Source organism: Elgaria multicarinata, chromosome 3 (genome assembly GCF_023053635.1).
Source record: "Elgaria multicarinata webbii isolate HBS135686 ecotype San Diego chromosome 3, rElgMul1.1.pri, whole genome shotgun sequence".
In the NCBI taxonomy this organism is placed as follows: domain Eukaryota; kingdom Metazoa; phylum Chordata; class Lepidosauria; order Squamata; family Anguidae; genus Elgaria; species Elgaria multicarinata.
The window spans coordinates 118,568,555-118,585,035 of record NC_086173.1 but is presented as its reverse complement, the minus strand read 5'-3'; the positions used below and the strand labels follow the sequence as shown (position 1 = coordinate 118,585,035).

The 16,481-nt window shown below is 44.5% G+C and overlaps 1 protein-coding gene across 2 annotated transcripts in view; it reads right to left on the bottom strand.

The window, feature by feature from the left end:
* The window catches only part of PLXNA1 (plexin A1), a 340,506-nt gene that overhangs the window by 277,782 nt on the left and 46,243 nt on the right, over positions 1 to 16,481 (bottom strand). For both annotated transcript variants that reach the window (XM_063121369.1, XM_063121370.1), the window contains exon 2: positions 6,013 to 7,374. In XM_063121369.1, the coding sequence (XP_062977439.1) occupies positions 6,013 to 7,221 (1,209 nt within the window). In that variant the 5' untranslated portion in view covers positions 7,222 to 7,374. The remainder of the gene's footprint in view (positions 1 to 6,012; positions 7,375 to 16,481) is intronic.

Below are 16,481 nucleotides of genomic sequence, written 5' to 3'. Positions count from 1 at the left end.
AAACAGCTCTATTCCAGGTAGCATTCCTTAACTGACAACCACTATTTTAATGGCATTCTATTTAATTTTAATGTGGAGTTTTAATCTTTTTTTAGTGTCTTATTTGGTATGGAGTGGTATACAAATTTTGTAAATAAATAAATATTTTATACACAGGAACATATGATTCCCTAACCACTTCTAAGAGCATATTTATTATTGTTGTGACTGCTGTACAGAATGTGGTTGCATAAGTATCAACGGACACCTAAACAATCATATGTTACTCAAAAGCATAGCTAGTCCTCCTGTCCCTGATCTCACCCCAGCCCTTCATCAGTGCAATGCCAATCAACAGAAACCTAGGACAGAGGTCTGGGGCAAGTTCAGTGGAAAGCACCAACACATGAGTCACTGGTCAGCAGCACTTCCCCTTCCATTCAAGCAAAGATCAATCCCAAGTTTGCTAAGCTTGCAAAATACTAATAGCTCAAGCAGCACGGGTGATGCGTGGCGGGGGGGGGGGGGGGTTGAACTGCAGCCATGGGACAAGGACAAAGTGTTAAACCCCCAGTGCTGTGGGCCTGATGCAAAACATCCTCTCCTTCCTATGGCTGCTTTTATTTTAGAAAGTTCAGGAGCTCCAAACACAGAACTCCTACATCATGTCTAGCTTGATCTTTTAGTAAACAAGTGAATAACGGATCCAGATTCAGAATGATGCTGGATGATCAAAGCATATAACACTTTGATCTGTCCTTCGGAAGACAGGGAAGGTGATTCTTCTGATGGTTTTAGGAATGCAGCAGCAGGTTTTGGTGCTTCCTCTTCCCTTCCACTATCAAGCGGTTCAACATGGAAGAGGAAGACTTCTTGCCTAAATCATGCTGTAGGCTAGGACTAGCAGTCCATCCAGAATGAACTATAGCAGGCTCTCTCCCTCCTTGCAAAGCCTGGACCAAGGAACTGGGTTTGGGGGGATTCCTAGCAGCCAGGGCCCATTACCATTGATATGCCCAATATTTAATATTTCTGTCAAAGACTTTCTACAACTATGCTACAATGAAAACTTCTCAGCATCACAATATGGTTGGAGAAAAACAGCTGCCTCCTTTTCTGTCTCTACCTTCATACACTCGTAGTCCCATTCCGCATTCTTTTTGTGCCTCTCTGCCTACTTTGCTCAGGCAATCCTCAGGGGGAGAGCAGCTGATCTGAGCTGCCCTTGGCTCCCCCGAAACCTGCAGTGCAGGCCAAGAAAGAGAGAACAAGGGGAGGAGAAACAAGACAGTGGAGAAAGGCTTCCCCTTCCCCTGAGTCAGCAGTTATGTGACCTAGCAGGCAGCAGGGTAACGATTTCATCATTTTCCACCAAAATTGAATTAGTTTGAAGCCAAAATCAGATTTGTGAGCCCAGCACTCTTGACAGCAAACCCTTTACTTTGTCAGGCAGCTGTTAGCTGTTTCCCTCAGAGTCTGGAGAGGAGGAGGAGGAGGGGCTGCCAGGGACAATTACAAATGGATGCCTGTGTACCAGCCACTCCAGGTGGACGCAGCTGAGCCACCTGCTCCCAGAAAGCATGTCCCTGCTGTGTCTGTAATTTATAAGAGGACAAAGAGAAATAAATAAATAAATCCAATTTCCACACTCCTGGCTCTGGACATCTAAACAAGACAGAGACCCTCACCAAACTGCTATTCCTGCCACAAAATTGCACGCACACACCTCTAGTCCCCAAAAGCAAGGCCTGAATTGCCACTGTCTCTTCTTGCGAATGCACAAGCACACATGCAGTGAACACCAACGCCTCAGCCCACAACAGAGATGGAGCAACTTCTAAGATCACACTATATTCACTACGTGGCTGCAGAAATGCTATCTGTAGCGAGGGCAAATGGAGGGCTATGTTTCAGGTAGAATTATTTTCTGTACGAAACTACCACACCAAACACTCTCAAGATACACTGTTTTTCTGCCAAGCTTTGGAAATGCATGAAATCTGATGGTAAACTGTGTTCTTGGTTTTGTGTTTAGGTTTGGGAAGTACGAATTTGGGAAGTTCACATTACGATGCGAACCTAAACAAATTTCTCAGCCTATTGGCCTGAATTTTGCTGTGCTGCAGTGCCATCCTAATCATGGCCAGGCACGGGTACTGCAGCTTGCCAGCCCAGACAGATCAGATGATCTCAGGAGCCAATAGGAGTCTGGCAGGCTTAATATAAACTGTTGCTTTAGGATTGGTTCCTGAGCAATGCATCAAAGAGTAGCTATATAGACTTTCTTCCTTTCCATTCAACTGCTGCCTTTACCATCTGCCCGACGCAGAGGACATACCTGATTCTGCCCCCACTAATCTCTGTTTCCTGCTCTAGACTTTGACTTCAACCTGAACTGGACCACACATCTGCAGGTCCAACCCTGTGGGAGACCCTGAAACCATCTGTGTGGGTTTCCAAACAGCTTTTATGAATCACTGCTCCAAAGAGAAACATGAGGGAATGAGAAAGAAGATGCATTCAAACCAAGCCCTGGAACGTTTACAGTTTCATTTCCTAAAACAGAACCTCTGATATCCTTTTCCCTTGGCTTTCACCACTTCACGGCAGCTTTGAATAATTATTTTTCCTATCAAGCCAGGGTAGTGGAACAGAATGCCAGGGAGGGCAAGGGAGGCCTGGGTTCAAATCCCCACTCAGCTATGAAACTCACTGGGTGAACTTCGGCCATTCACTCTAGCCATTCACTCTAGCCATTCACTATTCAGGCATTCCTGAAAGGGTTTAAGTAAACATGGAAATGGGAAACAAGGCTGTGCTGCATAGTCCCACCCTGCAATGTCATACATATGATGTCAGCCCCCAAGGCAGCAATGCATGCAGCACGAACATCTGGAGCAGAGGTGGGAAACTTGTGATCCTTCAGATGTTTTGGCCTAGAATTCCCATTAGTCCTAGCCAGTAAAGCCAATGGTGCCAGAGGGTCACGATTTTCCCACCCCAGAGGGGAGGAGGCCTACACACATACAGGTCTATACATATAGGTCTGCCTCCTCTAGTAATTTATGCTGAACATGATGACGCCATGAGTGTGTGCGTGTGTGTGTGACATTGGGGGGGGGTGAAGTAAGAGGTGGTGCTAAGCAGCGTGCCCTGCTCATGTGTTTACTTAAACCCTTTCAAGAATGTGTGAATAGGGCTCTTCTCTCAGCCTCATCTACCACACAGATTTGATGTGAGGAGCAGAGGGTATAAGACACCACATGCGTAATATGTAAGCCACTCTAGAAAACTGCTGGTTGAAAAGCAGAGTAAGAAGTTCCTAAAATAAATAATAGCCTAAGCTTCACTACTAGTAATGGTGCCTGGAGTTCTCTCTCTACCAGTGCTTCACCTTCACATGACAAGAAAAACAGATTAGATTAAATATTAGAAAGAACTTCCTGACAGTACAAACCATTCAGCAGTGGAACAGATTGGTTAAAAATGAGTACACAACCTTCCGAGGCCAACTATCAGGAGTGCTGTAGCATTGGATTCCATTCATCAGCAGGGGTTTGGATTAGAGACCTTTAAGGACCTTTCCAACTCTATGGGCTCATTCACACAATGTGACAGCCCACCATGGCTTAATTTAGCCACAGGGGCTATCACATCATGCCAAGTGCCCATGAGTGCCATTTTTGTATGGAGCCCACAGGCAGCCAGGTTACCATGACTTGTTGTGTTGTGCGAATCCAGGTGACATGGCTTGTTGGGAGATGGCAGCAACCCAACAACAGGCCATGGTTTATTTGAGAGTTGCTGCCCAACAAGCAATGCCACCCAGGTACGCGCAACACAGCAGACCATACCAGTTGCCCTTACAGCAAGAGAAATCAGCTGACATGGCTTATTTCCCCCATCGTGATCATGCAAACCCAGTCTATGAATCTATGACTCAGTAAGTTTAGAAAGAGTAGACGGCAGTACAAAGGTTCCAGATCCTACACCCTCCATTGAGCTCTTAAGTAATATAACTGGAAGTGCAATGGGGCTAATTTGGAATGGGCCAGATTTTTAACTGAAAAGAGAGGAGAATGGACCAAAACATATCCATTAAGGATTAGCCCAATGTGCAAATCCAGGTCTGAGTTTCTGGATCCGGGTGCTGGTGCTGGACCCATGACATCTGATGTTGAAATCCCCACTCAACCCGATTTCAGACTCCACACGGGGAAATTGTGTTTGTTTACTGTTGCTTCTCTACCCACGTTTGTCACTCATTACTTCCTCTTTTTGAAATTTTGATCACGTTGCTTCTCCTGCCCAAAGCAGGAGATAGTCGCAACTCCCATCTTTAAAAGTAAGTCAAACTTACTGGGGTGGTTTTTTGTCACACAAAGAAGGCTAGAATGGGCAGGAGGCGCATGGGAGGCAGTCGATGTCATGAGAGGGACCCAAAAAAATCCGTGAGTGCCCAGCAACGAGCATGCAATAAAATGCTCATCCGATGAAGTTCTCTGTCACCATCATTACATATATCCAATTGAATTCAGTTGTGAATGACCAATATAACCATGTCAATTTTCTTCAAGTTGGTATCTGTCCCAGAAATATTAACCTTGGCCATGTGAAGTTGCCCACTGCACTCGTTTTGAAAGGTCTTTTATATATTACACTCCTATCCTCATCACAAGTAGCTGAAATAGCCTCCCAGTGACCGTTTATATTTTATATTGTCTGAAAAGGAACCCAACTATAGTTTATAAAACAAAGCAGACTCCTCACCCAGCCTTGCCACAGGGCAATACAGCTCCTGTGTTTGTCTTAGCAACAGCCTATGGGAAATGCTTCCCTCAGGATAGGCAGGCAACTTTCCCTCTATTGAGAAAATGCACATCTCTAGACTTATAATTCTGGCTCACTCCCATATCTCCCGGGGCAATGGTTCGCTTCTAATTGCCCTTCAAACCTGAGACTCCAGTTGTGCTTGGTGCACACCTGTGAACTGGGAGAGTTCCCAGCTCTAGCTGCCAGGATGAAACTGCTGACTGTACAGCTTCCTTATACCCACATTCTCCCTAACCTGCAGGATCAGAAGGTCCCAGGGTAGGGATCTTTAATTATCCTGATTTGGAATTAGATGTGAAATATCAGGAGAAATCAGAGTCCCAGGTGTAACTGGAACATCACGGCTGGCTAATATTCTCCCCTCCTCATGCCATATCATTTTGTGGCGCTGTGAGGACACAACATGGTAACAGACAGCATTTCACATCAGCTGCCATTTTAATGACATGGACAGACCACCCAGCTACTGGAGGTCTGTATTGCCAGCAAGACTTATCTCTGGATAAGGGTGTGGATGGTCAGCTGTTTTCTTCCAAAAGCCAAAATTTGTCATGGTGATAACAGTGAAAAGCAAACTCAGCCTAGAAGAAATGGAATGTCAGACCAGAACGTTTGTTAGAAGGATTATGGGTTTCCCCTGTCCCTAATCATGGCCTTTCCTCCAGTGCCATCCCTCTGAAAAATTGTCTGGGCAAGAAAAATTAAGAACCTCTAAACATACCCTAATGTAACCCCTGGCCTCCAGCAAAATAAGCCTAACTTAATGGCAGGATAAGTCATCCCAGAGTCCCTTCTGCTCTGAACCTTTTCTATACCCAATATTTATCTCCAGTGTCTAGCTCTTCCTCCCCACAATCAAAACCAAAAAACCTAAACAACTACCATCACTGAACGTGGCGTGCTCATGCTTTCAGTGAAGAGTGGGCAACTTGTAATTCACCAGATGTCTTGGCCTACAACTTCCATCAGTCCTAGCTAGCATAGTCAGTGGTGAGGGATCCTCGGAGTTGTGGCCCCTACAGATGTTTTGGCCTACAAGTTGCCCACTCCTGCTTTAAGTGAAACAACTCTCACATCTTTAATCAGAAGCCCCAACTGAGAACTCAAGAACAGCACAAGTATCCCAGCGGAAGCCTTGGATTTATCAGAGCTGAAAAGGAAAAGAGAAGGAACCGACAGGGAAGAAGAGGAAGGACTTACTGAGTTTATGCAACCCAATTCCTTGTTCAAAAGCCAGGGCAGAGAAAGCTTCCCCTCTCCTCGGTAGCAAGACTGGATGCGCTCCTTGATCTTGTCTTTGATCTTCTTCAGTGTGAAGAGGCAAAGGACAGACTCCTTTGGTGGCTTGACCCTGTTCTTCTGCCCCTGAGAGAAGACTGTGAAGAGGATATCCTCCTGCTCTGAGATGCCCAGCTGCTTGGCCAGTGCTTTTCCAGGCTTACTGAGGTAAGCATCCTGAATCAGACGGTATTCAATGCCATCTCGAACACAACCAATGGGGAATTCCACATACGAGTAGAACTTGGGGTCATCTACACACAGCCGGACAACCTTGGAGGTGAAAAATTGCTCCCCAGTAGAATCAGGTGAGGTAAGCTGGGTGTCCAGTTGCAAGGTCAGGTAGTAGACAAATTGCTCACTGCTGAAGCTGTAAATGTAGTAGATATCAAATGTAGGGAATTTGGAAAGTGTATCTGATGGGATCTTGAGCTGGGAAGAGACGAACTCATCCTGGTAAACAAAGCCAAACATCTCTGCATTCTCTTCACTGTCCATCAGCTTGCGGCTGGAAAGTGTAGGGAAATACTCAGACTTGCCATCAATGGGTGTTCCAATGAAGAGCTTGTTTTGCTCATTCTTTACCTCAATGATGACACCCGACATAGTTCCAGATTCATTGACGCTGGAGAGGTAGTGCTCCTTGCGGTGGTGGGGCTCACCCAACTTGAAGAGATCATCTAAGCGCAGGAACTGGCAGATGCCCTGAGAAGCACTGCCACAGGCTATCAGGCGGTTCCCAGAATAATCCACCAGCAGCAATTTGTTAACGTTGTTGGTGCTGACTAGCCCATGTGGGCAAGACTGCACACTAGGCGGTGGGTAGCACTTCTCATTGTCATCCACTGGCCCCGTCACATGAGTGCGCATCAGTGTCAGATTGTTTGCAAGCTTATAGATCCGGTTAATGGCACCCACATACACTTCCCCAGTTTTGTTGTGGACCACTAAGTGTGTCAAACTCCAGTCTGTGACCTGGAAAGTCCTAAACGGAGAGGGGGACTTGGGAGTGCCTTCTGCCAATGGCAGCCAAGCATTGCTCAGAAGCAGCAGGGTCCAGATGTTGACTGACAGATGGTGCTTTAGCCTCAGGAGCCACATGGTGGAAGAGTCACATCCAGGAATGCCCATGCATTAACCTAACCACGAAATAAATAGAAGCAAACCAAAGACAATAGAGGAAGCAAGGAAGAGGGGGAGGGTGTTTCCTGTGGACTAACGTCTCTTCTTCTTCCACCCGTCTCCACATTCAGGACATCATGGGTGCTGGCATCCTCCTCAGCCCTAGAAAGAAATACAGAACAAGCAGGGTTAAATAAGCAGTTGTGCTACTCAGAACACTAGAGCCTCAATAGAGCCTCACAGTTGCAAATATCTCAGGAATGGAGGTGGTTCAGATCTCCGAAATGTTCAGCTGTCTGGAGAGAAGCATTGCACAGAATTCGTTAAACGTTCTACATTCTTCACATTAATGTTCCCATGACCATTTTGTGACTTCACTACAGAAAAATAGTTGCGACATTGTTCTGACATCTAGGAGGGCCGGTTACTTTACAATTATCAGAGAAAGACAATCCACACTTTTAAAATTTGCTGTATTTTTATTGGGGCGGGTGGGGGGAGATGAACCTTAGCTTGAACTCACAACAAAAAGGCATGATGCCTTTTGAGCAAAAATTCTACACATAGAAGAAGAAGAAGGAGGAGGAGGAGGAGGAGGAGGAGGAGGAAGCTTTGAAGTGAAGTTCTGGAAATGGCTTTAAAAATAACTTAAATGACAGGAATTAGATCTTTTATAACTCCTATTTTAGCACTTTCCAGCCTTTCCTAAAAGGTTTATCTTCAAGGATTTCTATAGTATCTAAAACTACATAGGTGTATTATAGTGGCTTTTTTGAAGATAGGTCTTTCATTGCATTGATTGATATTTGGCAAAAAAAACCAACAACAAACCTTTCTCTGTTAACTCTGTGCATTTGTTTTTCCCCAATTTCATGGTTTTGAAATGGAGAAGGGCAACCAAATCGATTTCTTTATGAAAGAATACTGAAATACTTCCACACACATTTGAGCAAGATACTACCTGAGTAAAATCTATAAAGTCCTATCTGCTCTTAACAAAAATCTGATTGCATCTAAAAAAATATTAAAAAGTGCAATGGCCTTATGCTGTAGGCCATGCGATCCTATGCATGGTTACTTGGAAATAATTCCCACTGTATTCAGTGGAGACTAATTCATCTAGAATATCAATTGCAGGTGTTGTGTGAGAGTGTGGAGCATTGGACTACTCTCTGTAGTTTACAGAGAGTTTTAAGAAATAGCCAGCATCCTTCCTGACCCGTCCCAGGCTTTTTGTTGTTGTTGTCGCTGTTGCTGTTTAACATTTTAGGTAGCTGGCTGGGGAATGCTAGGAGGAGTCGGATATTTTCCTGTCTAAACATACACAGGATTGCATCCTTAGATGCTTTTCTCAGAAAAAGACTCAGGGCGTATTACAACAAGGATTAAAACATACAAAAATTGAAAACAATTTAAGAAAGCTAAAAGCAATTAACAATAAAATACCAAGACCGAACAAAAGAAATGTGTCAGAGTAGAGGAGAAACTTAATCTGATACCAAGAAATACAAGAAGCCCCCCCCTTCCAAAAACGTGGACACAAATTATAATAACACTTATTCCTAAGCCCAGTAAAGATAAATGCAACCCAGATTCATATAGACCAATATCCTTACTAAATGTAGATTATAAGATTTTCACTAAAATATGGGCCAAACGGTTGAAAGAAGTCATTAATGAAAGTATAGGGCCAGATCAATATGGTTTTTTAAAAAATAGATTGCTGAACCAATTAGGAAAGTATTCGGTATGATCAATATATGTATAAAAAAGAAGACCCCAATAGTAATAATGACATCGGATTTATATAAAGCTAAAAAAAAAAAAAGATTGATCGTATGTGTTTGCTAACCTAAACCCTCATACTCAGTGCAGTATGAACAAATATGTCTGCATTGATTATGTCCCATTCCACCCCAACCCCTGGCAAACCTCAACGATGAATGAGCTCCCTATTTTTCCACAACTTACACAGGAAGATCCTTAACCATGTGTGGCTTTCTCAGACACTCACCTAATCTCATTTGACCATTTCATACACTGTTTCAAAACAATTGTTGGGTGATACCACGACATCCTTGCACATGTAGTGATACTTTTTAAAAAATAAAACAAAACTTTATCCTTGTACAAGTAATAGGAGATAGTGTTGAACCCCTTCATGAATTGTAGTCCAGCTATTTCATACTGGAACCTTTGAAGTTCCTTTGTTCAATTATGGCCACCTTAAGGTCAGTCACAGAGTGTCCCGGGATGCTGAGGTGAACCATTGGTTTCTGAATACTTCCATTTCTTTTGTCTGATTTATGACACATTCCAACACAAAACAGCTGAACTACTAGTTCATCAAGAAGTTCAACTCTATCTTCTATGGCTTGGATTTTTTTTAAAAAAATCACACTACATGTATTAATTAGCTTACCAGTGCAAGGACATCTGTGTCATCAACCAAACAACAGTTTTGTGAATGGCCACTGTTAAGCTCATTACTAGTATCTGTACTTTCTGCATTTCAAATTCCTCTGATCTTACTGTTCACAATCCCTCCCCCCCACACACACACATATTCTGGAAACTCATATACAGATACTGCTAACTCAGGAAACACTTCCTGCATCTAATGAAATGGCCTGTAGTCCGCAAAAGCTTATGTCATAATAAATATGTTTGTCTTTAAGGAGTCACAAGATTCTTTGTTGTTTTCTAACCCAGACGGAAATCTTTTAGAAAAGCACTTCCTACACATCCCAAGTGCAAAAGATTCTATTATGTATTTATTAAAATACATTTCATATCTTCTTACCAATATTTGTTGGCTCATACCTCAGTTACATCCCCAACATAAGGTTTGACCAGTCTTTAGCACTGCCAGGAGATTGCCAATGTCCTGTCTACCCAACCATGCCTGATAAGCTACAGAAGGCTGCTTTTTATGCTTTCCCTTCCCCCAGGCAGATGGGAGTTCTGCCCTTCCTCATTCATCTAGCTCTAGATGGCCTTGAGGCTCATCCTAGATTTCTCTCACACCACAGAGCCAGCCTTTAGGCAGTGGGCAGAATAAAGAGTATCACCACCTTGCACACACATCACTTCTCTGAGCACTCAAAGCCCAGAATACTTTTTCTTTACCTGCACAAAGGTAGAGAGCGAGCTTCACTTTCCTTTCAGTTTGGCCAGAAGTGACAAATACACCCACGGGCATACCTGCATAAACATTGGAGCAGAAGATCTTGGCTACACTATATGTCGTTGTTGCTGATTTAATTTCAATACTACCCCACAGCTGGAGCTCTCTGGGCAAGCCATGCCATTAAGGTTTCAAAACCTGGGCTAGCTCATAAAACATGAGACTTTGGTCCATCTAGTCCAGCACAGATAGCAGGCCCCAAAGCCTATTTTCCCAACGTAAGCCCTTGGAAAGGACAAAAATCAAAGCATAGCAGAGTCACTTCATCCCAGGTATTGAGAAAGGGGGAAGCAGCAAGAACACACACGACTTCTGTCCTTCCCCAGAGCCATGTGCCATCAGGCAACACAGGGGAGAGAGTGACTTGTGGCTCACAGCACCACGTTTCCCATCCCCTGCAAGTTTCCTGGAGAGAACTCACTGGAGTAGAAAGGGATGACTGACCCAGTGGGAGGGGGACGTGCCAGGGTGTAGTGGTCAACTTTCATGACAGTTGTTATAGCCATGCCCCACAGAGAGCTCAAACAATCTGTGTTGATCCACATCAACCAACCAGTTCTACAAATGCTCATCTGCTCCAGGAGCAGGTCTTTTGTAAAGCAGGGGAGTCTTCATTACCTATTCACCACCAATGCACCCCCAAATACTGCATCACAACAGCACAATTCAATATTGTTGCCTGGGAAAATTCACCCCACCCCACCCCCTGCCAACTACTGTGTGAGCTGAGCTAACCTCAAGAGGGAACAGGGAATTTATTTATTTTTATTATTTATTATTGCATTTATATCCCGCCTTTTTTCCTGCAAGGAACCCAAGGCAGCGTATATAATCCTCCTCCTCGTCCTCTCCACTTTATCCTCACAACAACAACCCTGTGAGGTGGGTTGGGCTGAGCGTCTGTGACTGGCCCAAAGTCACACAGTGGGTTTCCATGGCTGAGTAGGGACTAGAACCCAGATCTCCCAACTCCCAGTCCGACACTCTAGCCACTACACCACATTCTGAGAGTAGGGGTGCATGGTAGATGATGTCAGTGACCCTGCTAATGAAAAAATGCTGGTATTGCATCCCTAGGAACCTTGGCTCCACTAAACCACTGGTACTTGCCATTTGCAATCTAGAGTCTGGATTTATGCACCGCCATTTGTACAAGTCTTTCTGAGAATATATTCATATCCCACAATTTCTGGTCACTGAACCTGGAGGTTTTAGCACAAAAATCAAGATCTCTGCTACTATGCTGTTCAGATCTAAATCATGGCAGGTTGGCAAAATCTGAAGTCCACCTGATCTTTGCAAATACAAGGTATTGAAAAAATCTGTCTCATCCCCAGTAAGCTGGATCCACAAACACCAGCCTATCAAATAGCAATAAGCTACCTTCCCTCTTGGAAATATAAATGAGAATGGTGTTAGCTAGGTATCCAATAGGGTACTAAGGACGAATGACCTGCTATTCCCAGACTAAGCAAACAAAGTCTAGGTAAGGAACCTGAGCTCACTTGCTTTGCTCTGGCTATCAAGAGAAGTGAGCTTCTCAAAATTATAATCAACCTTTTCACTAGTAAAAAAAAATCCCCCCAACATAGAGGAAAACACTCAGCTAATATCTTCACATTTTGCTCCATCCCAGGAACGCATTCCATTCTGGCTGCCCTGGGAAAAAAGCCCAAGAGCCATATTCCCATAAAGAGGCACCTGAAAAAAAAGAAGAAAAGAAAAAGAAAAAAAACACTTCAGGGTCTCTCCACCCCCATTGCCAGCAAGCTCACACACAATAGTGAAAGCATTCATTGCATTTCACCATTTACCTAATTGGACTTTAATGTGCTGAGTGGTTGGTCATTAATGAGATTTTACTTTTTATAAAGACAGGAAAGAGAAAACACAGAGAAAGACCATCACAAATGAAGAGAGAAATAAATGGTGACAATTTACAGAGAGGGAGGGTGGCTGTTTAAGGAGAGAAAGTTAGAATTATGGGACTTGATTTCCAGTTCTATTTACCATATGAAGCTGAATGATTCACTTCCCATCTGTGTTTTCTCCCCCACCCCCACCAATCTGTAAAACAGGGACAAAAAAAATATCTATGGACCCACAAAAACTCTCCAGCATCCCCTGCATTATTTATTTATTTATTTATTTCATTTATACACCGCCCCATAGCCGAAACTCTCTGGGCGGTTTACAAAAGTTAAAAACAATGAGCATTAAAAACAGATATACAAAATTTAAAACCATCAAAAGTATAAAAACTCACCGGCTGGGTCCAGGAGGTTGTAAATGCCTCCTTGAGAGAGGGAGTGGTGCCGGCCTCTTTAAAAGAGGCGGTAATTAGACCACTCCTGAAGAAGCCTAATCTGGACCCGGAAGATGTTAACAACTACAGGCCGGTGGCTAATATCCCTTTCCTGGGCAAGGTGCTTGAGCGGGTGGTTGCAGGACAACTCCAGGCACTCTTGCATGAAACGGATTATCTAGATCCATTTCAATCGGGCTTCAGGCCTGGTTTTGGAACAGAAACTGCCTTGGTCGCCCTGTGGGATGACCTCTGTCGGGAGAGAGACAGGGGGAGTGCGACCCTGTTGGTTCTCCTGGACCTCTCAGCGGCCTTCGATACCATCAACCATGGTATCCCTCTGGATAGGTTGTCTGAGCTGGGAGTTGGAGGTACTGCGTTGCAGTGGTTCCGCTCCTACTTGGATGGCCGATTCCAGAAGGTGGTGCTGGGGGATTATTGCTCTGTGCCGTGGCACCTAAGCCATGGGGTTCCACAGGGCTCTATCTTATCCCCTATGCTGTTTAACATATACATGAAGCCGCTGGGGGAGGTTATCCGGAGATGTGGACTGAGGTGTCATCAATATGCGGATGATACCCAGCTCTACCTGTCCTTTTCATCAAACCCAGGTGAGGCAGTGGCTGTTCTGAACCAGTGCCTGGGCACGGTAATGGACTGGATGAGGGCTAATAAACTGAAACTCAATCCAGACAAGACGGAGGTACTGTTAGCGGGTGGTTCTTCTGTCCGGCGAGGTGATGTTTGCCCTGTCCTGGACGGGGTTGCACTCCCCCTAAAGGATCGGGTCCGTAGTTTGGGGGTGCTCTTCGATCCAGAACTGTCACTTGAGGCACAGGTGAACTCAGTGGCAAAGAGCACCTTTTATCAGCTCAGGCTGATATACCAGCTGCGCCCTTATCTGGACAGAGATAGCTTAGCTACAGTTATCCATGCTCTGATAACCTCTCGTTTGGATTACTGCAATGCGTTATACGTGGGGCTGCCTTTGAAAACGGTCCGGAAACTTCAACTGGTGCAAAACAGGGCAGCAAGGTTATTAACAGGGACTGGCCGGCGAGATCACATTACGCCAGTCCTTTTACAACTTCATTGGCTGCCAGTCCAGGTCCGGGCCCAATTCAAAGTGCTGGTATTGACATTTAAAGCCCTAAACGGTTTGGGGCCAGGTTATCTGAAGGAACGCCTCCTCCCATATGTACCTACCCGGACCTTAAGATCATCTACAGGGGGCCTTCTCCGTGAGCCCCTGCCAAAGGAAGTGAGGCAGGTGGCTACTAGGAGGAGGGCTTTCTCCGCTGTGGCACCCCGGTTGTGGAACGAGCTCCCCAGAGAGGTCCGCTTGGCGTCTACACTGTACTGCTTTCGTCGCCAGCTGAAGACCTTTTTATTCACTCAGTATTTTAACACTTAATTTTAACTTAAATTTAAATTTTACTGTTTTAACTCTGTATTTTAATCCTATATCAACTTTGCTGTGTGGTTTTATCCTGGTTGCGCTTTTTATACTGTATTTCGTAATTGTGTTTTAAACTGTTGGGTGTTTTACTGTGGTTTTAATTTTTGTGAACCGCCCAGAGAGCTTCGGCTATTGGGCGGTATAAAAATGTAATAAATAAATAAATAATAAATAAATAATAAAAAGCAGCAATATCCATTTAAAACAACTGTTCTTGGGTCAGTTAAAAACTCTGCATATGCTGTTAAATGCTGTTAAATGCCTGTGAGAAGAGAAAAGTCTTGACCTGGCGATGAAAAGATAACAATGTTGGCACCAGGCGAGCCTCGTCGGTGAGATCATTCCATAATTGGGGGGCCACCACTGAGAAGGCCCTTTCCCTTGCCATCACTTTTTTAGCATCCCAATGATAAGGAAGTTTACAGATATGTCTGATATGTGGGTGTGGCCATCTATGCAATATCCAGGATCCCTGGAAGTGTGGGTTTTTTTAGAGGAGTTATTTCTTGTTCTTTTATGGAGTAGTGGATGCAGCGGATATAAATGTATAAATACCAAAAAAATGTACTTTTACCACTCCCTCCAACAATATCCAGATACTGTGAGAGCGAACACAGAGAACTGTGAGATAGGTACTTCTGGAAGGAAGCACAGAAGGGCCTTTTTGGATTTGTAGTCATGAAGGACAGAGTTATCCCCTACGCAACCTCTTTTTGCTCCTAACTACAACCAGACATCAGTGGTGTAGCGGTAAATATTGAAGTGCAGGAACTCACTGTGACAACCTTCATAGTCATCCCCCAATAAATACATAGATAATCCTACTTTTCTGTTATTTATACTCAAGGGAGCTACTGCACTGGTTAACAAAACCCACCATAAAACCCACACATCAGAAACAAACAAACCACTAATAAAATCCCAACGTTAAGTTTATGGGGGATAACTGCAATTAGCATTGTGCCAAAATTTTCAATCGATTTATTTTTGATCATTCGTTGGGTGGGTGGGTGAAAAGAAATTGCCAGAATTTATTAGAATTTATTAGAATTCCAGAGAGATTTCTCTGGGTGCAGGGCTTCAGTGCTTACTTTACCATAAGGAGGTGGACGAAGGAGTGGTACGTGCTTTTTGTTTTACCATTTCCACCTATTCCGGCTGCTTGAGCTTCTTGGAAAGCCCCCAGGAGAAGTTAGCCAGGACTTCCTCCCTTGGGGCTTCCCTGTGCTGCCGCCTGATAGCTTGGAGAGGCATTTTTGGATTTGTTTTGTTATTAAAAGTCCCTACAACAACAACAACAACAACAACAACCTCGCTCAAGTTTCAGGCACTCAGCAGGTGGCTGCACTGGAAAGCCCCAAGGGAGGAAGTCCTGGCTAAGTCCTCTGGTGGACACTCCAAGAAGCTCAAGCAGCCTTAGGCTAGAAGGTGCAGATGCTGTGATCACCTGACTGAGTCCAGGAGTCTGACAGACTTCTCAAGAGTCCACCCTCCCTGGACCCAGTTGGGCACATTTGGCACAAGCAAAGACCTGTGCTCAAGTGCTCGCAAGGCCCCTACAAGCATTTGGCAACCGCCCGCCCTCACTGCTGAAACTGCTCACTTTCCTCCACTGCCTCAATGGCAGCCACCACTGACACAGCAGGGGAGGGGCTCCATTTTGGCAGTGCTGGCGCATGTCTGCCAAGCACTTGCCGGGCCTCAAAAGAAGCTCACGCACCCTGACAAGCGAGGGCAGACAGTGGGGGCAACGGGGCGAGCGTCCACCAAGTCGGGCGTGGGTGAGTTTGCCCACCCCTATTACATGGGCAAAAGAGCGGGGAAAACATTAAAGAAACAGCACACAAACCTCTCAGCCATCTCCCTACAGCCCTAAATCCTGAGAAATTTCTCTGAAATTCTCACCTTCCCAACGAAAGAGGCAGAAAAACATCTCCCTCTTTTGCAGGGAAATGAAGAGGGTGCGAAAGGGTAAGTAGAGTTTCGGCACAGCACCAATTGCAATCCTATCCATAGTTACTCAAGAGTAAGCTCAGTTACTCAGTGGCGCTTACTTCTGACAGCATAAATTCAACTTGCAAAAGACAATGACCTTTAACACACAAAATTCAGCCAACTGAAATGCCATCTTTGGCTTTTAATCAGACAAGCAAACAGTCTCGCCAAGAAGAGCAAGGGTGAAATAGGAACCCCATCATAGAAAAGGAAAGATGTATCCAGGTGCTGTTTGATTATTTTCTTCATTCTCTGACTTCCTCTATGCTAAACTGTCACAAACAATTTAGTCTCATTATCTTGCCAGAGCAAAGAGGGTCCAC